General features: G+C 38.8%; 1 protein-coding gene across 3 annotated transcripts in view; it reads left to right on the forward strand.

Annotated features, from left to right (window-relative positions):
* The window catches only part of tbcd (tubulin folding cofactor D), a 249,163-nt gene that overhangs the window by 134,530 nt on the left and 87,211 nt on the right, over window positions 1–27,422 (forward strand). For all 3 annotated transcript variants that reach the window (XM_069929534.1, XM_069929536.1, XM_069929533.1), the window contains exons 15-19: window positions 15,223–15,280; window positions 16,943–16,972; window positions 18,736–18,821; window positions 22,110–22,190; window positions 26,244–26,317. In XM_069929534.1, coding sequence (XP_069785635.1) covers window positions 15,223–15,280; window positions 16,943–16,972; window positions 18,736–18,821; window positions 22,110–22,190; window positions 26,244–26,317 — 329 coding nt within the window. The remainder of the gene's footprint in view (window positions 1–15,222; window positions 15,281–16,942; window positions 16,973–18,735; window positions 18,822–22,109; window positions 22,191–26,243; window positions 26,318–27,422) is intronic.

The following is a 27,422-nucleotide window of genomic DNA, read 5'->3' on the forward strand; positions in this document are numbered from 1 at the left end:
GCCTGGTCTGAATGCCGGTGGTTCCATACAGGCAATAAACGGCTCGTCGGAAGAGCTGACAGGGTTTTTAAACTAAAATTCTGTATCACGGGTCGGTGCCCAAGAATGCTTGGCAGCGGCCATGAAAGATCAGCGGACCAGCACAGGGCACCAGAAGTGGAGAGAACACACCCCATTAAGAAGAAGTAGAGGAGATGAGCTTACAGGACGGTGACCTCGGCAGCAGACCGCAGTGAGGGGCTCAATGCCTGAAGGATCCACATAGGCTGCAGGTGACTTGCGGTCATGGGATCCACACGGGCTGCTGAGACTAGCTCATGGGAGCAAGGTATTTGAGCTGGAATTGGAGAGGGTGCTCTGTACAAGAATGGCTTTTCTTGTGTCTTGAGCAATGTTGGCGTTTATAAGCCAGGAATGTCTTCCAAGTACCATTGATTCTCCAAGGTATTTCTCATCATATCAATCCCACATTTTTGGTGGGGAAGATAGAGACATCTTCACAGGTGCCATCATACAACTCTGAGATTCCTTTTTGTATGGGCAAGGCAGAATCACCACTTATTGGTAGTGTAGAAAAAAACTGTACATAGCATACACATGTAAATAAATAGAATAAGAAAAAAAAATAAAGTGCAAAAGTAAGTGTCCTTAAATGAGGCCCTGATTGTGTTTATTGTTGAGGAGTCTGAGGGTGGAGGGGTAGCAGCTGTTCCTGAACCTGGTGGGGCGAGTCTTGTGGCACCTACACCTCTTTTCTGATGGCCGCAGCGAGAATAGAGTGTGTGCTGGGTGGTGTGGATCTTTGATGATTGCTGCTGCTCTCTGATGGCAGGGGTCTCTGTAGATGTTCTTGATGGTATGGAGGGTTTTGCCTGTGATGTCCGAGACTATGTCCACTACCTTTTCCCGGGCTTTACACTCAAGGATATCAGACGCTGATGCAGCTGGACGGCCACTTATTAGCAGTCTTAAGGGTAGTTCATCAGCTCTGGTCACTTCGAGGCTCCTGGTGGGTGGGAGTTCACGGTGTATGTGGGGTTCTTAAGAGTTTTGACCTTGAATTTCTTGTGTCAATGTTTCTGCTAATGGACTGCTCCACTCCACTCTGCGTTAAGACAAAGAGGCAATTAGTGCCATATGGGAAGAACTCTTCAAAGGCAACACTCTTGACTTCATCGCACAACAATATATATTTGTTTCCACCAGCCTTGACGCCCCCAAATGGAGGATAAATTAAGTGGCAGAAAGGACATTTACCTGTTAAATGCAGTGTGCATGACCATGTTTCTTCTCGACTTGCGTATGCGTGATGAGGGAAAAATGTGATGGTGGGGCCCCCGTCTGAGAGAGTTTCTGACGCTGTCCTCCGTTTTGCTAAGTTTGAAATGGCCACCCTACTTGGCAGCCCTTCTGACCAACAAAAAGTTGAAAAGGCCAGCAAGCACAGGTATCCGTTATGACATGGTGAATCTAGCCATCTTTACAATATCTCATTTGAACAACAACGTAACCTAACAGTTTCCAGTGATTTTTTTCAAATTCATTATCATCTGACAGTACACATACATACTGATGAAACAGTGGTTCTCCAGACCATGGTGCACATCTATACATGGAAAATTCACACTAATCATACATATACATAAAGTTATGATTTAAAGTAATATAAATATTTTGGGATGATTTACTCAGTGACTTGATAATTTTTGGTCCCTTGAATGAAATGGGATACTGTATTTGTTATGACATGGCCATGTACAAGAGAGAAGGGTCTAATATCCTCGCAGGAAGGTTCATTAATGCCACTCAGGAGGTTTAAACTAGAGTGGCAGGTGGATGGGAAGCAGAACAGAGAGCAGCAAGTGGAATTGATGGGATGGTAGATTATGGTGGGCTCATCTACTAAGGCAATATGGTAATGATCAGAAGAAAGGAGTAACTATTTTGTTAGGGCAATACTATAGGCCTACAATAGGAACGGTATGTAAACAGATTATGGAAAGTTACAAGATCTCATAGTGGGAGGTTTTAATTTCCCCACTATTAAATGGGATATCCTTAAGGCCAGAGTCTTTGGGGCAGAATATGCTAAGTGCTTCCAGGAGGGTTTCATGAAACAACATTTAGATCATCTAAACAAGAATGCTAGACTTGGGAAATGAACCTAGCTAGGTGATCATCGTTTCAGAGAGAGAGCATTTACTTAAAGCTTTGAGATAGTTTAAATAAGGATTAGCTGGGACTGTGTTGGAAGTATTACATTTGAGGAGGACAAATTATGACATAATCAGGAAGAAGCTAGGGGGAGTTCATTGGAAGCAGTGATTATTAGGCAAGACCACAACTGACATGTGGGAATTGTTTAAGGACCAAATAATTAGGAAGGACAGGCAGGGGAGGAAGCATAAATTTAGTCAGTTTGAGGGTTAGAAATGTGTCGATTTCAAAGCAAGGAATATTAGGAATAAATGAGATGAATTTAGATTATGGATGAGTTCATGGAATTACGATGTTGTGGCCGTTACAGACTTGGCGGATGCAGGCACGAGGGTCTAGGTATTTTAAAAGGAATAGAATGGGACGCAAGAGAGGGAGGCGCAACATTAGTGGTCAGGGATAGTACAGAGCTGTAGAAAAGGAAGACACTAGAGAGGGAGAAATGACTGAGTCGATTTGGGTGGAAATCAAAAATAGGAAGGGAGCAATCACTGTGCTGGGAGTAGTCTATTGGCCCCAAAATAGAACAGATGTAGGCAGATTTTGAAATGGCGCAGAAATTACAAGGTTGTTATTATGGGAGACTTCAAATTTCTTAATATTGACTGACACTTCCTAACTGCAAGAGGGATAGATCAGGCAGAATTTGTCAGGCATGTCCAAGGATTCTTGACACATTATGTGGGCCAGCTGACAAGATGAGAGGCCATACTGAATCTAGAACTGGGTAATGTACCTGGTTAGGTGACAAACCTTTTGGTGGGCGAGCATTTCGGAGATAGTAAACACAACTCCCTGAGCTTTAGTATAGGTATGGACAAGTATTAAAGCAGAAAATATACAAAAATGTTTAATTGGGGAAGGGCTAATTATGATTGGATGAAGCAGGAACTAGGGAAAATAAATTGGGAACAGATGTTCATGGGAGAAAGCAAAGTAATGTGGAGGATGTTTAGGGACCATGTGCTAGGTTTAGGATACGTTTGTCCCACTGAGACAGGGAAAAGATGATAGGAAAAGGGAACGTGGTTGGAAAAAACAGGTGAGGAAGTAAAGTAAGAGGAAAAAGGAAGCATGCATCAGAATTAGGAAGTAAGAAACAGGAAGGGCTCATGAGAATTGTATAGAAGGCAGGAAGGAATTTAAGAAAGGACATATAGCTCAAAGGGTGCATGAGAAAGTCTTGGCAAGTAGGATTAAGGAGAAACCCAAGGTGTTCTATGTGTATGTGAAGAAAGAAGAATGACGAAAATGAAGGTGGGGTTGCTAAAGGATAAAGGAGGCAACATGTACCTCGAGGCAGGGGAGGTTTTAAATGAATTCTTTGCTTCAGTATTCAGCAGAGAAAAGGACCTTGATCAGGGTAAGGTCAGAATAGAACAGGCTTGTGTGCTGGACAATGTTGAGATTAGGGAAGAGGAAGTGTTGTATTTTCTTAAAAACATTATTGATCAGATGTGATAGACCCCAGGTTGCTGAGGGAAGGGAGGGAAGAGATAACTGGGGCGTTGGGCAATGATCTTTGAGTCCTCCTTTGCTTTAGTTCGCCTCAGGGTAGATGCCGGAGGTTTGCTGAATGGCAAATGTGGTCCCGTTGTTTAAAAAAGATAGTGGGGAGTGTTTTGGGAGTTATAGAAGGGTGGTAGCAAACTACTGGAGAGGATTCTTAAAGATAGAGTTTATGAACATTTGGAGAAGTGCAGTCTACTCAGGGATAGTCAGCATGGCTTCGTTAGGGGAGGTTGAGTCTCATAAGTCTAACTGAGTTTTTTGAAGAGGTAACAAAAGAAATTGATAAAGGTAGGCAGTAGATGCAGTCTATATGGATTTTAGTAAGGGATTTGCAAGGACCCCATGAGAGACTCATTTATAAAGTCATGATGCATGGAACCTTGGCTGCATGAATTAAAAATTGGCTTGCATGTAGAAAGCAAATACCTTAGTAGTCGTGGATGGCAAGTATTCTGTCTGGAGGTCAGTGACGAGTGGAGTTCCTCTGGAATCTATTCTGGGATCCCCGTTTTTTGTAAGTTTTTAAATATAAATGACCTAGATGAAGAAATGAAAGGATGGTAATTAAGTTTGTGGATGATACAAAGGTTGGAGGAGTTGTGAATGGTTCTGAAGGATTGTCGTAGGTTACAAAAGGATATAAACAGAATGCAGAGTTGGACGGAAAAGTGGCAGATGGAGGTTCAATCTGGATGTGTGAGGTGATGTAGAATGTCAAACTAGAAGGCTGAGTACAGCGTTAATAGTCTGATACTAAACAGTGTGAAGGAACAGAGGGAGCTTGGGGTCCAAATCCATACATCTCTCAAAATTGCCATGCAGATTGATAGGATAGTTAAGAAGGTCTTTGGGATGCTGGGCTTCATTATTAGAAAGATTGATTTCAAGAGTTGAGAGGCCAGGAATGCCTTGCCAGGTTGATAGTGGAGGCTGAAACATTAGGGGCATTCAAGAGACTCTTAGACAGGCAGGTGGATGAAAGAAAAATAGAGAATTACGAGGTAGGAAGGGTTTAGTTCTCTTGGTAGGAATATATAGGTCTGCACAACATCAAGGGCCAAAGGACTGTGCTGCAAAGTTCTATATAATAAATAGATTGTCATCTATATGATCAAGGTCATTCCATTTGGCTCTTGCTACTCAATCTTGTTGAAGAGTTGCAAGATTTCCATTTCATTTGGTGAAATGCCTCACCTTGTTTGAAGCCGTGGTTAAGATTTATATTTATTGTTTAGTGAATTCATGGGCAGGGTCCTAATCTGGAGCATTTGCAAAACACCAAGTATTATTACTTTCATTGTAGATGTAGGTCATTTGCCTTGATTCTGCCTATCATTCAACTTTCTTTATTACCTGTGAATAAAACCGACTTTTATGATTTAATTAGCCCATGGGTTTTCATTGTTTTTTTTTTGGTGATAGCTAAAACATCTTGAAATAAGGTTCTTCAAGAATGGCATTAAATGTACAGTGCATGCAAGTATGTTTAGTTTCATCTTCCCTGAAGTGCTGTGTTATTTGTGGTTGGCAGAAAATGAGATGTGTATTGAAGTAAGAATTAAAACAACAAGCCAGAGATAACTGGCTGGAAAGGAATATTGTATATCAAGAATGTAAGGACATCTGTCATATTGCTCAGAGCTATGTGTCTTTAAAGAATACCAAAATTGATTCCAATAGAAATGTTTACAGGTGAAATTCTGAAAGATGCTGTTATGGCATGGAGTAATGAGTACAACTGCAGAGATAGAGTTGGATTTCTCACTGACCTCAACTTCCTTGTCTCATTATGGGCTTGAACCATTCAATAAGATCATGGCTGTCACTTTCCCCCTTTCCTTGAAATGTCTGTGAATCTGTAGCTTGAATATATTCAGTGATTCTGCTTTTATATCTTTAAGGAGTACAGAATTGTCAAGAGTCACGATTCTCTGAGAGAAGAAGTTTGAATGTTTTTAACCTAAATTGGCAATATCAAATTCTGAAACTATTTTTTCAAGTTCCAAATTATCCTCAGTCCACCTGAGAATCTTTTAAGGGCTATTAAGAGCATCTCTCATTCATCCATACTTCAATGACAATTAGCCCAATCTCCTTGTATGTCAATCCCTTATCCCAGGAATCAACCCATGAAAAATTAAATGCAGGTCTAATATGCAGACCAAAACAGCACACAGAACTGGATGGTATCTCCTCAGTCAATATATGAAAGAAACACTCAAGGTGTCACCAAGAAACTTGAATCAATGCATTGGGAACACATTAAAGCCCTGCATATGTGGTCAAAGGAGCACATCACCTTTCAATCTCATTCTGCCTGTCTGTCAGGCACCTTCTGCCCCACCTGTACCCCACATTAGTTCTGGTGTACCTAACGTGGCCAGAGTGGAATAAGCCATTTTCAAACCTGAAGAAATGGCTGAGAGTACATTTGTCAAAAATCTTTAATTGATATTTCTCGCTAATTTGCTCTCATAATTTATCTTTTTAATCAATTTTTGTAATCATTCACTGTTGCTTTCTAAAAGATGCCAGTTTTCAAATGTACTACTTTTGCCAAAAACGTGTTACTTTTATGGTGCTTTCTTCAAGTTCCTTTTTAAATGGTGCTGTTTGCCCTTTGTACTTTGTACTTCAGATAAATACTTGAATTTCCGCAAATCTCGTTTTCACGAATTGCATAGTGGCCTTTCTTGCTCTTACTGCCTTTACCTAGGTAGCAGCAACTACAAAATACTCTAGTTACTTTTTGAAAATAAACCTTATAGACTGATTCACTATTGAAAAGCATCAAGCTATATTGTGGTTCCACTATTGGCAATAAGGAAACACCACAGAAGGATATCATTATTTTAAGTCCTCATGATCTTTAACCAGTACAATAGGTATTAAATACTAATAAATAACCTCTTTAGAGTGCATGTTAATTACATGTTTGTAATACTAGTATTTCAGGGGTTTGAATTATTATTGGTAATAAAAATGTCAATTTTTAGATTTTGTTTCTCACAATCTAATTCTTACATTAATCTCAAATTATCTTTATGAACTTGATTGAAGATTAAAATTACACTGTATTTCACCTCCTTTCTCAGCTTTTACTAGATTTATTGTCATCACATCTGGTCATTCAAGCTGCTTCAAATGACTTAACCTGTTAATTCAACACCCAAGTGTTGAATTCTTTGTCACAGTATGATTACCTTGCATTTTCATCAACTTGCAACACATTAAAACAAATTAAACACCAAAATTTGCAAGGGCCACTCTGATACCTGCAATGACAAGATTTTGCCCTCATATATTGCTGCAATAAATTGACATTATTTTTTCAGTTACCGCCCCAGAGAGCAACTTGCAAAACTAGTTGAATAGAGGCAGGTGTCTCCTTGTCAGTTGAGTCAATGGTTGAACTTTTGACACTTTAGTGGTGGAATGTTGAAATTCCAACTCATGCGCCAGGCAAAAAAAAAAAAATTGATTTTAGATAATATGTTCAGATAAACAGCTTATTTTCTTCCACATTTTCCATTTGTGGGGATTCACAAAACCTAAGTTATACTTTGTGCTTTAAAATGCGAAATGAATTTTAATTGTACCTGTAGCTGAACAAGTACTAGAAGTATGACATGTTGTTACATCTGTAGATTGTTAATTTTTTCTATGAAACTCCATACTTATTTTAAAATAATATTCAACAGGGTAGCAAGAATAAAAAGCAATTGAGGGATTTTTTTTCAGTGTAATACTGAGCAATTTGGGCTGCAGGTGAGATGCTTATTTCTTTACATAAGCATTTAACGAAATAAATGATTGCAAAGATGAGAACCAAAATATTTTTAAGGAAAATGATGAAGATCTTTAGGAAAGATGAGATAGTACATGAGGTGATGTTGGAGGGTGGAGTTTGGTGATAGCTGTTGTTTACCATGCTAACTTGCGTTGACAAAGAAGAAAGGCTTGCATTTATGGAATGCATTTCACGACAAGATCCAAAAATACTTTTCCAATTAGTGAAGATTTTTGGAAATGTCATTAATTGCAAAGTAGGATGTGAGTGAATGCGACAGTCAGTCATATTGTAAGGAGAAGATGGCATGTTTCTAAGTGAGGCTGTTTGACCAGGATGGCAAGAAGGATCCTTCTGCTCTGCAAAATTGTGCCACAGGATCTTTTCTGGCAATGCAGAATGGTTACATGCCTTGTATGAGAAGAACAGGTCCAACAAATTCTCAATACTTCATTGGAATTTCAATATATGGTTCAAATTTGCAGAATGTGACTTTCAGTGTCTGTTTGATACCTATTAAATGGGGCAGGTGGGGTAGATGTGAGACTTCTGGTTGAAATAAAACTTGAATAGTATTTGAGGATTAGGAGAGAATCAAGTTCATGCATGGCACAGGTACATGCCCATTGGCAGGCTAGCTTGTTGGCCAAAGGCAAGAGGAAGTATAACTACGGATGGTGGATGCACTGTAGCCTTAAACCCTAAAATCTATGAGCTCTTCCATGGGTGGGTGGAAGGTTTAGAAAGACATTAAATAAATCAATTAGTGCAAAAAAAAACAATTTGAATAATGATTCAAATTAGCAGTGCTAATTGCATGTGATGTGGTCTGGCCTGATCTTTTGAGTGTAGTTAAAACATTTGAATGCCCAGATCTGCTCAAGAGATACTGTAACATATCTGAGAGAACAAGGGATAATTCTAAATGTGTGGAATTAAAGGAGCAATTAAACTTAGGCTTGAATGATGCTTTTGGTTTGGCACTTTGATCCTCAACTACCCAATTTTTTCCCCCCAATGCTTTCATTCTGAATATTTGGGTCCAGAAATTTCTATACTTGGGTTTTGGGAAGGAAAATTCAACTAACACAACAGAACAAAGTTGTTCCCTTTCTAGGCCAATTAGTACAAAGAGGGATATTTGACCCCTGACTTTCTCTGCTCAAGGAAGCAGTTGAGGCTGAATCTTGAATCTTCAATTTTGTTCATATGTTTCTGGTGGGATTTTTGTAAGCACTTGGAATTGCCAAAGTAAAATTCTCCAAATGACATCAACAATTGTCTAATGGCAAAGACTCATCTCCAACATAACGTTTAACCAAATTGATCACAGACTGTAGCGGGCTGAGCAGGCCCGGGATGGGCCGAATCGCTGCGGTGTACTCACCTGAGAAAATAATGTGGGCCGTCCAAAGTCTTGGGGCAGAAACACTGTTGGGATGCTTCGTGGATATCACTTTCAGTTTTGGGCTTCCGAACCGGAAGTGACGCAAAAGAGGGTGGGGAACGTGATAAAAGTCATTCTACTGACAGTTGGGAGTAGTGTGCATTTATTTGGTAGCACTGCTGTGACCCCAATGGGTTCCAACGACATTGGAACCTATTCAACAACTTGGTCGCCATGCAGGATGCTGCTTCAGCTGCAGTTGCTATTAATTCTGTGGGGGTTCATCTCCCACCCTTTTGGGCTCACCAGCCAAGGGCTTGGCTTCAACTAGCTGAAGCTCAATTTAACCTGAGAGACATTGTCTCTGAAGATAGAAAAAAAAAAATTCTGGGTATGTGGTTATTGCCCTGGATTCCAATACGGCTGTGAAGGTGAGCCAGTACCTTGACAACTTACCAGCGGACCAGAAATATAAGCAGTTCTGTCGATTTTTACTGGACACGTTGGAGCTCAGCAAGCTCGAGTGTGGTATTCGGGCTCTGAATTTGCAGGGGTTGGGTGACAGGAGCCCCTCGGACCTTATGATGGAAATGATTATGCTCACTCACGGCCACACTGACTGTTTCCGACTAAGTCTCTGCCATCACCGGAATGGACTTCAATGACTCCTATGAAGTTGCCTAGGAGGCTGATAGGCTGTATGGCACGTCCCAGCAGAGCGTGGTGCACATGCAGCTAATATATTCGGAAGGTGCTGTTCCAGTGCCCTATGCGGCTCCAGAACCATTGGTACCTCCTGTGGCGGCAGCGCAACCAAAGAGGACTGACCATCCTGATAAAAGAAGAGACTGTTGTTTCTATCACAGCTGCTGGGGAAGAAATGCCCGAAGGTGTGTGCCTCCATGTATTTACCCGGCCAATAGGCCGAAAGACCTGATGGGAAATGACATGGCCAGCCGTCGTGAGTGGCCTCGGCAGCTGACGCTCGAATTGGCCTTTTGTACTTGTGAGACTGCCATGATCGAAGAGAATTTCTGATTGACACAAGAAATTCAGCCTGGTGCTATCCTTGTTCATTGAGAAAACGCACAGGCCCAAGGGGACCCCATTCCAGGCGGCCAATTGAATGTCCATCAGCACTTTTGGCACGTGCCAGGTTACCATCCATGTGGAAGGAACTGTGTGATCACCACAGTGGGTCAGCAGACTTCCTCAGAGCACATGAGCTGTTGGTGGATGTGAAATGTGGTCGGTTAGTCCATGCCACCACATTCCAAACATACCCCCTGTGCTCTGGAATCGCTCTTTTGCCTCTTTTGGAGTGCACGCTCTAGACTCAAATGAATACACTGCATTATTAGCTGAGTTCCAGTCACTTTTATCCACCAGTTTCCGTAGCACCTTGACAGCCCATGGAGTTGAACATTACATTGAAATTACAGGACCACCTGTTCATGCCAGGGCAAGAAGACTCCCACCTGACAAATATCTTCAAGCTAAAACAGAGTTTAAAGCTATGGAAGAAATGGGAATCATCTGACGTTCAAATAGCCCTTAGACATTGCCCTTGCATATGGTCCCGAAGCAATTGGGCGGTTGGTGTCCATGTGGTGATTACCATCACTTGAATGATGTTACGGTCCAGACAGATAAGATACCCTGTCTCACACATACAGGACTTTGCTGCTTGCCTTGACGGCCATCAGGTTTTTTCCAAGGTGGATCTGGTAAAAGGATATCACCAGATTCCAGTACACCCAGTGGACGTTCCAGTACACCCAGTGGACGTTCCGAAAACTACCATAATCAGACCATTTGGCTTATTTGATTTCTGTGCATGCTGTTTGGCCTCAAAAATCTGCCCCAAACTTTTTTTTTATTTTTTTATTTTTTTTTAAATTTTTTATTTTTCACACCATAAATCACATTAGCCATGATATACACTATTTCTTTTTCACACATATACAGTGACTTTTTCTTCCCCCCCCCTCCCTCCTCCCAAGCCACCCCCCCACCCCCCCCTCTCATCCATTTTAGGTATACAATCTAGGTTGCATTAAGCCAGTCAGACAATGTTGTCATTCAACAAAAATACACCAGAAATTCTACTGAGTCCATTCTTTTCTTTCCTTCTCCTTCCATCAACTTAGGTAATGTTTGTCCCCTGTAGGTTTTCGCTATTGTTCGAATATTTCAATATTATTTCTTAACCTATATGTTATTTTTTCTAATGGAATACATTTATTCATTTAAATTTAGTAGTTTCTTCCTTTTAATTTGGTTATGTATTCCATTAATATTTAAAGTCATGTAGTTCAGCGTAGCCCTTTTATATTTTGTTTATCTTCTCTTTCCGTTTTTCCATCATTACCTTTCCTCCTTTTCCATTTCTGTTTTCTTATTTTCAACTCTTTACCAGACAACATTCCTACAACATCCAACATTTTCCTTATTCTCCTATTTCTATCTTATTTATCCCCAATCTCCCCTTCCCCTCCTGAGTTGTCCTTTATCCCTTGTCGGACAACCACATCTCCCCTCTCCATTTGGATTTGCGAATCCACTCGCAAGCGTCAACTGATTTTGCAGTGACCGCTATTTCCCCCCACCCCGCCCCCCCAGAAAAGATTTCACTTTTCATATATCACAAAGGTCACTCTTTTAATTCCCTCCTTATTCTCTCTATTCCATTACCTTCCCTTATTAATTCTTGTCTATACTATCTATATTTTCCTCTAAGTACAGATACATTCACGTATGCACATTGTCTCTATTCACTCTTATACCTCTTTACCCGCATACATATCAATCGTGATCATTTTTACTCTCATTACCCGTCTTCCTCCCTCAGTCTATTTTTGTAATTGTTCTGCAAATTTTCGTGCTTCTTCTGGATCCGAGAATAGTCTGTTTTGTTGTCCTGGAATAAATATTTTCAATACCGCTGGATGCTTTAGTATAAATTTATACCCTTTCTTCCATAAAATCGCCTTTGCTGTATTGAACTCTTTTCTCTTCTTTAGGAGTTCAAAACTTATATCTGGATAAATGAAGATTTTTTGCCCTTTATACTCCAGTGGTTTGTTGCCCTCTCTTACTTTTTCCATTGTCTTCTCCAATACCTTTTCTCTTGTAGTATATCTTAGGAATTTTACTACAATAGATCTTGGTTTTTGTTGTGGTTGTGGTTTAGAGGCCCATACTCTATGTGCCCTTTCTATTTCCATTTCTTGCTGTAGTTCTGGACATCCTAGGGTCTTAGGGATCCACTCTTTTATAAACTCCCTCATATTCTTGCCTTCTTCATCTTCCTTAAGGCCCACTATCTTTATGTTATTTCTTCTGTTATAATTTTCCATTGTATCTATTTTTTGAGCTAGTAGTTCTTGTGTCTCTTTAGTTTTTTTATTAGATTCCTCCAATTTCTTTTTTAAGTCTTCTACCTCCATTTCTGCTGCTACTGCCCGCTCTTCCATCTTGTCCATTTTCTTTCCCATTTCTGTTAAGGTCATCTCTATTTTATTCATTTTCTCTTCTGTGTTGTTTATTCTTTTTCTTAAATCATTAAATTCCTGTGTTTGCCATTCTTTAAATGACTCCATGTATCCTTTAATAAGAGAAAGTACCTTCTTTATCTTGCCTTTCTTTTCTTCTTCTATTTCACTGTACTCTTCCTCTTCCTCTTCTTCTTCCTCTGGGTTGGCCATCTGTTGTTTCTTTGTTGCCCTTTCCTTCTCTTCTTTCTTGTTTCCATTGTCTTCTGTGGTCTCTTCTTGCTGCAGGTGTTCTGCAGCTGTCGTTGCCGGCTGTGGAGATCGACTCCCGGTTGTGCCCCAAACTTTTCAACGACTGATGGATGTCATCGGCAAAGACCTGGACTTTGTGTTTATCTACCTCGACGAGTTTCTCATTGCCAGCCCAGATGTTCAGCCGCACAAACTCTATTTGTCACATCTTTTTCGGCTTTTGGAGGAATAAGACCTCACCATGAACCCTGCTAAGTGTCAATTCGGCCTAACCACTATTGATTTCCTGAGACATCATATAAAACCTGAGGGGGTGAAGCCTCTTCCACAAAAGGTCAACACCATCTAGTGCTTCCCCAGACTGGTCACAGCTAGAGAATTTCAGGAATTTCTGGGTTTGCATTGCTCCAGGGTAGGCCTAAGGACATTCATTGGACCCCAGAAGGGGACTCTGCATTTTAGGCGCCCAAGGATGTGCTCAGAAGCTGCATTGGTGTCGCATCCTGATACTTCACCCCCATGGGCGGTCGGTGCTGTGTTGGAACAGTTCGTTCAAGATCATTGGGGCCCTCTAGCCTTTTTTAGCAAGCACCTCAGGCCATTGGAAATTGTACTTAAATATAATGTATTTGATCGGGAACTGTTGGCCTTTTGTCTAGTGGTGAGGCATTTTCAATATGTGCTGGAGGGCAGGCCGTTTATGGCCTATATGGACCATAGGCCTCTGACATTGCCTTTTAAGAAGATTTCTGATCCGTGGACTGCCAGACAACGGCGGCACTTATCTTTTATCTCAGAATTCATCATGGACATCTGGGATTTGGCGGAGAAGACAAACTTTGTGGCTGACGCATTGTCCCAACCCTCCAAATGTACACTTAGTGGTGGCCTCGATTTGGTGAAGTTGGTAGATCAGGATATGCAATCAGAGGGTTGAAAGTGATCGATTTTCAATCACACCCACAGGGCCCCACGTTACTGTGCGACACTTCCACGAGTCTACCCCGCCCCATTCTCCCTCCACCCTGGCAATGGCGCCTATTTGACTCCATCCTTCCATCAGAGCCATGGTGTGCCTCGTCCTCGAGATTTGTCTGGCATGGGCTGAGAAAGGATGTCACGCTGTGGCCCAGGTCCTGTGTAGCCTGTCAGCAGTCCAAAATTCATACACATACAAAGGCCCCAGTGCAAAATTTTTCTCCCATGGACCACCAGTTCGATCACGTGCACGTCGACCTCGTTGGTCCTCTACCAGTAAGCAGGAACATGAGGTATCTGCTCACTGTGGTCGACCATCTTGTGCAGTGGCCGGAAGCCATTCCTTTCCCTGCCTGTGGTGCCGAAACCTGTGCCCAGGCATTCCTCAACCACTGGGTGGCATGATTTGGGGTTTACACCCACATCACATCAGAACATGAGTCCCAGTTTACGTCATCCTTTTATAGACTGGTTTGGCAGATTTCTATCACCCACAGTCAAACAGGTTGGTTAAATGTTTCCACGGACACCTTAAGTCCGCCTTGAAAGCTAGACTCGAAGGCCCCAATTGGATGGATCATTTGCCTTGGGTACAACTGGGGATAAGGACTGCGCCGAAGGAAGATGTGCCCGCTTCATCAGTGGAAATGGTTTATGGGGTCTCTCTGACTGTCCCAGGTGACCTGCACTTTGACCGATCAGATGCCGATTCTGAGTTTAATGTTCTGCAGAGACTTCAAGTCTAGGTGGCTGCACAAAACCCTCCTCCGGTGAGACACTATGGTGACCCTCCTTCCCATGTTCCTTCAGCAAGGTCAGGGCAATCCACTACAAAGACCATATGACTGATCTTTCAAGGTTTTGCGGTGTGACAGCGTAGTGTTCACATTGGACATTGGCAGGAGAAGGGACTTATTCATGGTGGACCATTTAAAGCCAGCACACTTAGACTTATCATTACCTATGCCGTATCCTTCCCCAAGGTTCAGAGATCTACTGCATGTGCATGTTTCAGTGATGATTCTGGGGATGTGGGGGGGGAAATAGTATGGTGTAGTGGGCTGAGCAGTCATGGACCGGGGTGGGCCGAATTGCCGCAGTGTACACATCTGAGAAGATGGCATAGGTCTTCAGAAATCTTGGGGCAGAAGCACACACTGTCGAGATGCTTCGTGGATGTGTTGTGATGTCACTTCTGGTTTTAGGCTTCCGAACTGGACGTGACGTAAAAGATTGTGTGATAAAAGTCATTCTGCTAACAGTTGGGAGTAGTGTGCATTTATTTGATAGCACTGCTGTGGCAGTCTCTACGAGACTAACATTCACTTCGTTTTTTTTCAATCTACCATTTAAATGACCAACACCTAGACTGAATTAATTGTCCTCACTGAAGTCTATGACTTCTTGTAGTTGTTTCCATTGAATTTTGCTTAAGTTTGGAAAGAATTGCATGCTGCTGGAGAACTTTATTGTGCAATAATTTCTTTATCTAAAAATGGTCTCTGGAAATTATTGTTCCTTAATGCAAGGAAATATAGGCTGTTCAGTTTGAAAGCCATCTAACTCGGTCCATTTTTACATTTCTCATTTAGTTCTTTGGTGATAACAGCAGTATTTGATCGGAATGTCAACTGCCGAAGAGCTGCCTCAGTAAGTATTCAGCTTAAGTTCATTAAATGTGGATGAGATCTCAGAGATGCTACTTGCTGTTTGACAAATCATTGTGATCGTTCTCATATTTTGTTTCATCTTAAAAATGATATCGTGTTGCATTCATGAAGAGTGCTCAAGATTGCAAGAATTCTTACCTTGGCTTACTGAAGGAAAGGTTCTGATGTGATAGAATAACTTCTTCAATTCTCTCTCTGCTTTGTCAATTGAAGAGAAAGTTGGTTGGGGAGTAGTTCTGACAGGCTATCACTAAAGGATGGGGCATTTAGTCAGGGATGGCAGATTGTCAGAGAGATGAGGTCTCTCTGAAATGAAATGATGGGGTTTTCAAAAGAGATGAGATGGTGGGGTTGAAGGCATCAAGAGGAAAGAATAAATTTCAGTATTGGAATGTTCAATCTGATTTCTGTTCAGAGCTACAGTCAATGTAGAGGTTCTGAACCATCTGTAATCAGCATTATTGGCAGACTTTATTTGGTCATTCTAAAGTTGCCAAATGAAATCCGATAGGAAACAATTAGCTTGCCTTCAAAGTTCATTTTCTGGTATAATACAGCAATTCTGGTATAATTTCTGGTATAGTAACGCAATTCAGATTTATCCTGTTAATGCACTTCGCCAGGTGTAGTCGCAACTCTACCATCTTGCAACTTCTTTCCAATCCATGAATTTCAACTGTGCTCTGCTTACTGTAGAAATTTTTGAAAAACATGATCAGCCAAATAGAGCATCCATTTGAGTTGTGAATGATTACTTAAAAGTCCATTAAAATATTGGTGTATTTATGTCTGCACATAAATAGAATCACACATTATGTTGTAGGTCTTGGAATCTGCAATCATTTACTGCTGGATAAAATCACTCAGTTTCAGTGTTCCCATCTCCATATAGATTTTTGTTTTGCACATAGTTTTGATTCCAGCTATCTGAAAATATAAAGTAGACAGTTGTTTATGTTATAGCATCCATCTTTTGCACAATTAGTCTCTCAATAGATTACAAGGCAACAATTGGTTGATTGTACCTGAGGATAAATAAAAGTCATCCTTACTTCCCAGTTTCATTCCATTCTTTCTCCATTGAAAAGAGGATCAAAAGATTATGTCACTAAACCATGCTGCCTGTGACTAGTAATTCCAAACAACCATTTATATTCACTCTTGTGTGGACTTTAATTAAAGTTTGGGACTTGCTAATTGGCAAATACTGTCACATGGAGTGCAAAAATAGGCCCTATCTTGCTGGTTAAGGGAATGGATCATTGCAGGTGTGTGTTTCCATGGATGAGGAAAGAAAATATCTTGTTATCTCCTCTACCCAACATCAAACTATTAAGTTCTCTTTTTTTTTCTTCCTCCATCAAGCAATAATAGGGGTGAGGAGAGTCTCGGTTACAATGTCTGTCTTTGACATTTTTTTCAAGCTTCTATTTGTAGTGACGGAACTGGATCATCTCCATAGTTACAATCTAGTCTTATTGACAAAACAGATTGTTAAACTTCATAGACCTTTAGAGTACTGTAATTCTGGTTGTTAACTATGAAGCTTTAGATTTCCAGAATTGAGTAACTTTTATTGTGATTTCCTTAATACATTTTGTATGTTTTTTTTTCCTCATACTGTTTATTTTTTTTACTTCAGGCAGCTTTCCAGGAGAACGTTGGGAGGCAGGTACTGTTATTTTGAACATTGCTCAATCAATTCAGGCAATTGATCAATATGGATCCCATTGGAATTTAATTTGTCAAGTTCATACCCAAATAATTTTCGAGCTCTAACAGAAAAGCAGAGGAGATAGCCGTAAAACTGGCCCAGTTGTGCTGGCTGCAAGTCTGCAGAAAGTGCAAGGTTATACAGTAGTACACCAATCTCTCATTTCCAGGTCCTCACTTAGAGGTGCAATTCTCTTTATGGTTTTTTTTTATGGATTTGTGGATTTCTTCCTTATGTCTAATTCAAAATCTGACAATTTAATTTTGAATTAATTCCCAGAATTACTTCTGAATAACATTTGTTAGAATATTATGCAGCTGCTGTTAGAGTTTCTACACCAGATCCTTCAAACATTTATTCATTCAGCTTGTAATGCTTTACATTATTTTGAGGAAAAGGAGACTTCCTTTCTTGTGTGAAATACACCTCCGATTCAGTGGCCTCCGCTAATAGTTCTCCACAGTTCAACAATAACATAACGTTATAACCTATTACCTAACCTTAAAAGATAGCCAGCAAAGCTCTTTATCTCATTGAATGATTGAATAATTCGCATTGACGTAAGATTTAACCTCTGAACCATTGTGTAAGAAATTTTCAACAATAATCAAAATAATTCACATCAATGCTCAGATGTGGCTGAAATCTTAAGAGCATTAAAATGCATGCTTGGCTCTGGTAACTCAAAACGATTCTGGTGGTGAGGGATGCATTTAGTATTTAGTTTGGAGTTAACTGGATTCATGTTTGTTTATTAATGAACTATACACATTTTTCATTCAAATATCAAAACAAATGTAAATCCATAATTAAAATTCTGTCAATTTCAATTGTTTGAGAAAGTGTTGACGTCATTACTTCACTTTTTGTTTAGTATTTCTTATTTGAACAGGAGTATTGTACTGGAATGCATAGAACTAAGGGTTGGGCATTTGTTGTATAGTGTAGCATTCTGCAAAAGCCCCATTCAGAAATATTTAGAAAACCATGAATTAAGCATTGACTTAGCTGCTCATACCAAACCAGAAGGTTAAACATTTGGTTAAGGAGAAGAAGACAAAAGAGAAGGTATATCATAGAGTGGAAGGCAGAATAATTTGAATGGCTTTAAAGATTGTCACAACATTTCAGAATGACTTTAGTATGATCAGCCGATGACTACTGTTTCATTTCAAAAAGGTTGAGGGGATTGTGGATGTAATGTGAATGTTTTGAAGTTGATAATTTGTCTCATGAAACACTCAGACTCATCTTCTTTCAGTTTTCATTTAAATTTTAAATTAGACAGACAGCACGGTAACAGGCCATTTCAGCCTATGTGCCATTGCGGCCCAATTTATACCCTATTAACTGACAACCCAGATTTTGTCCACAAGAAAATTTGTTTTTGCTATCCCTTTGACATCCCTCTTTCTTCTATATTTTCTTTCCTTTGAATAATTTTCCTCAATAAAATGATCCAAAAATAATGCATTTCCTGTAAGATGAGAAAAATTCACTGTATTTGGTTATTCAGAATTTGAGCTGCATTGCACTGCAGTGATGGACATTAAGATTGCTCAGTATGCTGGATAGTCATAGTTCCCTTCTTCGCTGCACCCAACTTATGATGTATAGTTTGCAGTTAAAGTAAAATTATTTTTTTTTCTCCAAATCTCTGCATTTTTAACTTGAATCCAATGTTTATTTCCTATAATTGGATAATGATTTGTTTTTGGCAGGGTACATTTCCACATGGAATTGAGATTCTCACTGCAGCTGATTACTTTGCAGTTGGAAATCGGACAAAGTGTTTTTTGAATATTAGGTAAGCTTCAAGGCTTGTGCACTTTCTCAGGATATTCTGTTATGAAATATATTTCCTAGATCAGATTTGATGTGGCTTGCCTACACCCATGCTTATCCCACAGTAGAAATTGCACTTTGTGGATCCTGATGTCCTGGAGGCATTGATGATGCGGCCACCCATAAACCGGAAAGATACATGTCCAGGGATTGTGCCTCAACTGCTAGAATTTAAGGCTCTGGCCCTGATAGGAATGAAACACGAAAGTCTGCAGATGCTGTAATTGTATTAAAAACACAGAAATACTGGAGGAACTCAGTAGGTCTCACAGCATCTATAGGAAGTAAAGATATATTAACAACGTTTTGGGCCTGAGACTTCCTCATGGTATGAGTAAAAATCAAGCCGGTACCAATATTGCAAGGCTGGGGAGAAGTGAAGAATGGAAAATAAAAGGTGTTAATTGGATACGATAAGAGGACAGGAAGAAGAAAAGAGAGAATTGATTGGAGATGGGGAGGAGGTTGCATTTGGCTCTGTGAAAGGAGACAGATGGAAAAGGTAAGAGAGGTTTATGGTTTTTACACAGAAATTCACAAATTTCCCGCAATACAGGCTGTGTAAAAGGTTCGGAACAGAAATTAGCAACTCGTTCCCGTTCTGAAGCTTTTCCTCCGGCAGCCCTAGACATTTTTTGTGGACTGTCTGCAGCTTAAACTGAAATGCAGGCCATCCACAACAATGGGCTAATGAATACAATGTACTCTGGCAACTTTGGCGCAATGATGCTGTACGATGCACGCAGGGTCTCAGTCTCGATGGATGTCGACCGACGTCCAGGCTTTGAAACTATCGCGTCTCAGGTGTTCTAATGTAAACGTCCTTCCTGTGTGAACGGCCACTACAGAGTGAAAAGTATCGACGGGAAATTATTGCAACAACTGTTTAAAAACCATAAGAGACAGAGATAGAAGAAAGGAGACATAGGGAAACATTGGGGGGGGGGGGGTGCGTTGCTAACAGAAACCAGAGGTTGGAGGGAGCCTAGAGATATTGAAAAACAGTGAAAATACACTTTTTGAAGAATTGTTGAAAACCACATTGTCCTTCGATAAATTTATATTAACTTTAAAATGCTAAGAAATAGTTTGAATTAACTTTTTAATAAAGGTCAGTGACTCTTTATTAATGAATGGTTGGTGTAAATATGTGGGGATTAGTATTGCTTCTGGTTAGCTCTCAGTGTGAACTGGTCAGAAATCTTTACAAATAAGCAGGTGTACATGTTTATTTGAGAAAGTGCTAGTTTGGATACTGTTGGGATTATGTGTGCTTTGTTGTAGTTTAGGTGTGCTTGTACACCATCCAAATACAACTAAGCAACTTTGCACCCTCAGTTTTTTCTGAATATTCACTAAACATTAATCTGTGTTTCTCGTTAAGTCTTTCAAAATGAAGAACAAATTTCTTATTGCAGTGGAAAATTTCCCATTTGCTGAAGTCAATACTGAATAAAACACAGAAGGAGACCATTTAACCATACCATCTCAAAGTGGCGTATTCCCATCAGACCAATTTCTCCTCATATAGTCCCCCATGCCGTGTTGTACTTTGTTTCTTTATGCACACCAGCTCTCCATTTTGAATCTTTTGCCCTCAACCACACAAAGATAGCCAGTCAATCTAACAACGTGGGATGAGAGAGGAAACTTGAGCACCTCAAGTAAACTCATTCATCATGGGAGAACGTGCTTACTTCACACAAGCAGACCTGAGGTCAGAAGTTTAAATTTAGATATGTAGCACAGTAATAATCCCTTTCAGCCCACAAGCTTGTACTGCCCAATTATACCCAATTGACCTACAACTGTACGTTTTGAAGGGTGGGAGGAAACTGGAACACCCGGATGAAACCCAGGTAGACACAGGGAAAATGTACAAACTCCTCACAGGCAACACAGGATTCGAACCCTGCTCCCTCCCGATCGCTGGTGCTGTAACAGCATTGCGCTAACCACTACACTAACTGAGCTGCCCAGAAGTAAGCATGGGTGCCTGGAGCTGTGAGGGAGCAGCATTAACTGTTATTTTATTTTCAAATAATGAAGGAAGATAGTATAAAATTGTTAATTTACTCATGTGCACAGTGTACCTCAGATCAAAACTTTGATTTGAAGATGATCCATTATCAGCATAAAATCAATACCCATGGAACCACCTGGAGTTGCTTTTTGACACCTCACATTTTTGGTCCATCTTTGGTTTGCAAGTTCCATATCGGTAGAGTTACAGATTGTTAGGAAGGTTATCAAAAATACAGCAGGATATTAATCAATTGGAAGAATGGGTATGTAATGTCAGATGGAATTTAATCTGGATAACTGTGAAGTTTACGATTTCAAATTTTGTAAATTACAGGAAAGTATAACAGTAAACGGTAGGACCATTAGGAGCATTGATGTGGAGAGGGATATTGGGATGCATGTCTGTAATTACTTGAAACCACCTTGATAGGCTGGTAAAGAAAACACAAGGTTTACTTATTCAATGCCCTGACTGATAGAAGTATAAAAGTTGGGAATTATGATGCAGCTATATAAATCCTTGGTTAGACCATATTTGTTGTTTTGTGCCCAGTTCTGGTTGCTACATTATTGTGAGAATGTGGAGAATTTGGAGAGGATGCAAAAGAAGTTCATCAGAATGTTGAGTATTTTGGAGTGTATTAGCTATAAGGAGAGGTTGTTTGCTGAAACCATCTGAGGTTGATGGGCAATCACGCAAAAGTATATAAAATTATGGGAGGCTTAGATATGGTAGATAGTCAGAATCTTTATCTCAGAGTTGAAAGATCAAATATTAGAAGCCAAAAGATTTAGGATTCTACTTGTAAAAGTTCAAAAGAGATTTGCAAGGCAATACATAGAGTGGTGGTTTCTCAAACATGGGAGGTGGTAAAAGCAGACACAATAGCAACTTTAACGGCACTGTGGCAGATATATGGGCAGGGAGGGGATGGAGATATAGATCACTTGCATGCAAAAGGGGTTATTTTAAATTGGCATCACAGGCGGAACAGACAATGTGGCTGAAGGACCTGTGCTGTGCCATTTTGTTCTACGACGATAAATGAGGCTTTGTTCATTTCTCTGAAATGTTTATATTTGCTGTCATCATTTTGTACGGTCATATTTATGTACAATCTTAGTGCTTTTCATTCTCCTGTGATTAATCTTGATGACTCTGATACATTCCATTCTACCTGTACAAATAGTGAATTACATCCCTTGACTTATGTGTGATTTGCAGTTTGTACATTGTTGGATTTCCTGAGTATACTCATCCTTTGATTGATCATCTGATATACAAGAAATTTAATCATTGGGATTGGTAAGTAATTTTTTAAAAAATTTGTAATGATTTGAGAAAGTGCTAGTTTGGATACTGTTGGGATTATGTGTGCTTTGTTGTTGTTTATGCTTGTACACCATCCAAATACAACTAAGCAACTTTGCACCCTCAGTTTTTTCTGAATATTCACTAAACATTAATCTGTGTTTCTCGTTAAGTCTTTCAAAATGAAGAACAATAATTATGTGGTGAACTAAGATCAATGTGCACTAAGAAAACAAGAATGGTACAATAGCCAAAACTTGTTCCACAGCATGTTGACGTCGCCATAAAAAAGAATCTCAGGGTTGTATGTGATGTAATCTATGTACTCTGACAATAAATCTAACATCAGTTATACCTTACCCTGCAAAAGTTACATATATTGAACTATACATTACCAGATTTGTGCTTTACATGTGGACAAGAGGTTGGTAAGTTTTTGCATTTTACTTGGCAGTGTCCTAAAGTAAAACCTTTCTGGTTTGATGTGAATAATTTAGTAGAATGAATAACAAGGATCAAATTCCTACAGGATCCAATGGTATTTCTGTTAGGTAATATTAAAGGTATTACACCTAAATTAAAATTAAATATGTTTGTAAAAATTGCCTTAGCAGTATCTAGGAAATGTATTGCTATAACTTGGAAATCAGATACAGACTTAATGAATGGAGAGATGGAATGCAGAAATTCATAGTTGTATACCACTTGAGAAAATTAAATATAGCTTAAGGAATAGATACCATATACATTGGAAAATATGGTGCCCATATTTGCAGAGTGTTGGAATGAATGTTTAATCATTTCTCTGGTAACCTCAGTCCTTGGTGACCTCCTTTATTTGATGGTAAATATGATTTCTGGAAAAGGACTCCCTGGACAATTTCTGGATTTTCTTCTTTCATCTTGTATCTTTTTCATTCTTCCTTCCTTCTTTCTTGGGGCTTTAGGGGGAATGGGGTGGGATGGATAGATGCATACATTACACATGTATCATGTATAAAGATTTGTATTGTAAATTTTATTTGGTGGTTAAAACATAAATAAAGTATTCCAAAAAAATCTGAATCTTCTACTTAAAGACGACACGATGCAGATATTTTCTAAAAACCCCTCATAATCTGATTCAAATAAAGTTAATCAGCTGGAAGTACACAAATTCAACTCCATTTTATGAATGTTGATTTCATGTGTGTGATCTATTAATTGTATGAAACATGCTATAATTCATTTCTGAGGAGCAAATGAGATGATCAAAAGTTGAAAACCATCATTTTGTTTCTTTTGGAGTGATTTGATAAACTCAGAGCAGGTGGGATTTTTGCGAAGTAGGATGTCAGATTTGCTTTTGTCTTTGCTGAAGAGAAATTAACAAGCGAGTTTGATGGGAATTTATGCACATTATTTATAACACACTCTAAAAATGAATCTCCAAATTGCACCAAGTTTTAAACTAATTATTTGTACTTAGATATTCACTCTAGACGATTATTATTTTTTATGTCGTCGTTTTTCTTTCGGTAAAGTCGTGCTGTGAAGCTCTCTGGACTTCTGCCGATAAACTTATTTGGTTACTGAATCAAAGGGGATAATAAATGCAAGGTTTGCATTATCAATACAAAAAACCTTTCCAATTTCTCTGATTTTAAGATTTTCATGTGCATCCTAGAACAGTTTGTATTTAATTGAGAAAAGATTTTTATCTCAGTAAAATCGCAAGAGTTGTGATGCATGCATGTACAGTAAAACCCCTCATAATCTGGCACCTATGGGAATTTTTCATTTGCTTGAGACTTGCTCTTATTAATGCTTAACTAATACACCTGCATTAGAAATAGACAGTTTAAAAGACAAAAATATTATATTGTACTTACACTGAGCAAACTTCACTTGCATGAATATAGAAATGTAAAGCGTTTTACTTTATTTTGAATCAAATTATTTGAAAACATTTTACCATCACTGCATCTGCTCACTGGGGGCTTAATTGAACTTGCTCAGGAGGTTCCGAGCAACGTCATGATATCACAATATGAAGATGTCATTTAAAAGACACAGGTTTTTAAAAAGCTGCATGTGACTGAGAAAACGACTTTTATTGAACCTCAAGTTGACTACGTCTGATCATTTTCTCATTCTTCATTTTGCAGATCAACACAGTTACTACACTACAAAGTTCTGCGTGACATCTCTCCATCTGTGTCCAATTTCCAAGTAACAGCTATGCACTTCCTAGAAACTGCTAAATTAATTTGTACAAATTCAATTTGATACATAGTTAATTTCAATTTAGGTCTTATAGTTCTAATATTATTCAACAGAAACAGCATTGGATCCTATGGGAACTTAACTCCCGTTATTCGTTCCAAAAAATTTCCAACTTACAACCAAAAATGTTTAACTTTAGGACAGTGATTCTCAACCTTTTTATTTCCACTCACATAGCACTAAGTATTCCCTATGCCATAGGTGCTCTGTGCTTAGTAAGGGATTGCTTAAGGTGGTATGTGGGTGGAAAGAAAAAGTTTGAAAACCACTATTTTAATCGTACCCAATTGACTCGTTATGTGCACGGTTTTATAATTCCAAAGGAAATGGACCAATGACAATTTTTCTCAAGCAAAATATTTCAGTGACAATGGAGTCTAGAGCAGTGATTCTCAACCTTCCCTTCCCATTTATATACCACCTAAAGCAATCCCTTACTAATCACAGAGTACCAATGGCATAGGGATTACTTAAAGTGGTATGTGAGGGGAAAGAAAAAGGTTGAGAACCACTGGTCTACATTGAGTATAATCACCCTTAATTAAGGGCAAAATTTCATTTTTGTCCCAATTAATGTTATACCCAGATCCTTCACCATATTCTTTCAATCTTATGTGTAATTGACACAATGAATTCATAGGGTCTATCAAATAAACCAAAACAACATCAGCAAACAAATTTGTATTCTTCTTGATTAACCTTTATGCTCTTAAAATCTTGTCTTATTAACTCCACTAAAGGCTCTATTGCCAAATTGGTGATAGAGGACATCCCTATCTATTGCTTGATCTAGTGAATTGAAAGAGGTAGAAATTTGTCCTTTAGTCACTACTTTTGCAGATGGATTTTTATATGAAGTTTTAACCAATTTATAAATGTCGGTTCAAAAACAAACTTTTCCAATACCTTAAACAAAAAATCCCATTCTAACTATCAAAAACCTTTTGTACATCGGAATCTACTGCCACAGTTAAGGCACCCCTTTCTGAACTAAATGAATTAAACTAATCAATCTAGCAACATTATTGCTGTTCAACAACCCCTGTTTGATTCATATGAATTAAATTTGTAAATATTTAGCTACTTTATTCACTGAAATTTTAGAAATTTTATTATCTGCATTCAAACTGATATTAGTCAAAAAGATGCAGGCTTTAATGGATCTTTATCTTTTTTGAGCATAACTAATATATGCATTTGATAAAGATTCTGGTAGAGAATGAGATTCTGCCACTTGGTTTAACATCTCTGTAAAAGGGGGTATTAAATGGCTTTTAAATTTCTTTAAAAATTCAGGAAGAAAACCATCCTCCCTCAGAGACTTACCACTCTGCAATGAACTCAATATCTCACTAACTTCTCTTGACATAAAGGGAGCATCTAAATCTCTTTGATCCCGATAATGCAAACTAAGTAAACTTACTTGAGATTTTAAAAATTCTCAGTTTTAGTCTCCTCACAACTAGGCTCAGATCTATATAAATTGAAATAAAAATCTTTAAATAAATCATTAATTTCTTGAGGTTTATAGATTTAAATTTTTTTAATTTTCCTCAATTTTTTTTTGCTGGTTGCTTGTGGCTGTCAATTGTTTGAATTCCGGACATCAGGGATTTTTACTCTATTTCTTTAAGATATGTGCATTTTATGTAGGAGTATGTATAGCTTGATATGTAAGAGTTTTATGAAATGGAATTTCCATATCTTTTCTAGTTTTGCATGAGAATTGAAAATAAAATGTCTTGTTCTGTAAAATAATTGATTGTTTTTGTGTTTTCACAGTGCCATTCGAGAGCTTACAGCAAAGACTCTCCATAATCTTACTCCATACTCTCCGGAATACATGGCAAACAATGGTGATTTGACATTCATTTTAAATGCTAGTGTTTTTAATAATGCACAGGATGCTAACAACTGGTTTACATGACTGTCCTGACATAATTGAAATTAAAGTGAAAAAACTAAACACAATTCTGAATATGTCCAAACAGAAAAAAAAACTGAGTTCTTGTCTTGATCTTTGAAAAACTTTCTTCATTGTTTTAACCTGCACGGTATCAAGTTTTATAACTATCAAGTCCATCCAGTCACTGGATGCTGTCCATTGAGGTTCTGGTTCTAACAAAATGCTTCCATTATCTTTAAGATGTGTCTAAAAAAACAACTTGCACATTATTCAATTTCCTTTGTTTCTCTATGTACATTTCATCTTTTTCATAATTCATTCTTATCCAAGAAGTATGATCACTTTTCTCAAATTAGTTTCAAAGTTTCTTACTATTACAGCGTTCCAAAGTCACTGTTCTTATCATATTACTTTGAGAGAATGATTAGCTTATAATGAAGGAAACAGACCTGAATTACACCAGTCTTTTGCCACTGAGCATTTCCAAGGTTGTATCAAAATGAGAGGATGCATCTTTTTGCCTTGTTGAAATTTCTCTCGGATTACTGGCGTTTAGAGGACATATCTGTTCATGATTGAATATGGTCCAGGACTTGCTGTTGGTTGGCATGGGCTGTTACATTTTGTTGAAATGGAATTGAACATTATGCAGTTACCATTGTGCATCTCCACTTTTGCTTTTTCCTGTTGCTTTGTAGCTTTCTCTCAAAATTTCCTTAAAATATTTATCTATCCTTGACCTAAAAGATCAAATGCCTTTTCCTCAACATGATAATGCATTTCATTTTTTTAAACAATTAGCTGTTGAGAGACTTTTTTCCTCTTCCCTTTTCCTTTTCTCTGCATTGGCTTGCCTACCTGAGGAAATTATTTTTTTGGGTAATTATTAAACTTGGGTCACCTTCTGTGATTCAGGTGTCTGTTGAGAGCAATACATTTTCTCCCCTGATGACCTCCTGGTAATGATGCCTTAAGGAATATATTGATTTATCCTCTTCATTTTCAAATGATGTAGTCTGGATTTCTCTATGAACTAACTGTTATTTTGTACAAAT

The sequence above is a fragment of the Narcine bancroftii genome, chromosome 3 (genome assembly GCF_036971445.1).
Source record: "Narcine bancroftii isolate sNarBan1 chromosome 3, sNarBan1.hap1, whole genome shotgun sequence".
NCBI classification, from domain to species: Eukaryota; Metazoa; Chordata; class Chondrichthyes; order Torpediniformes; family Narcinidae; genus Narcine; species Narcine bancroftii.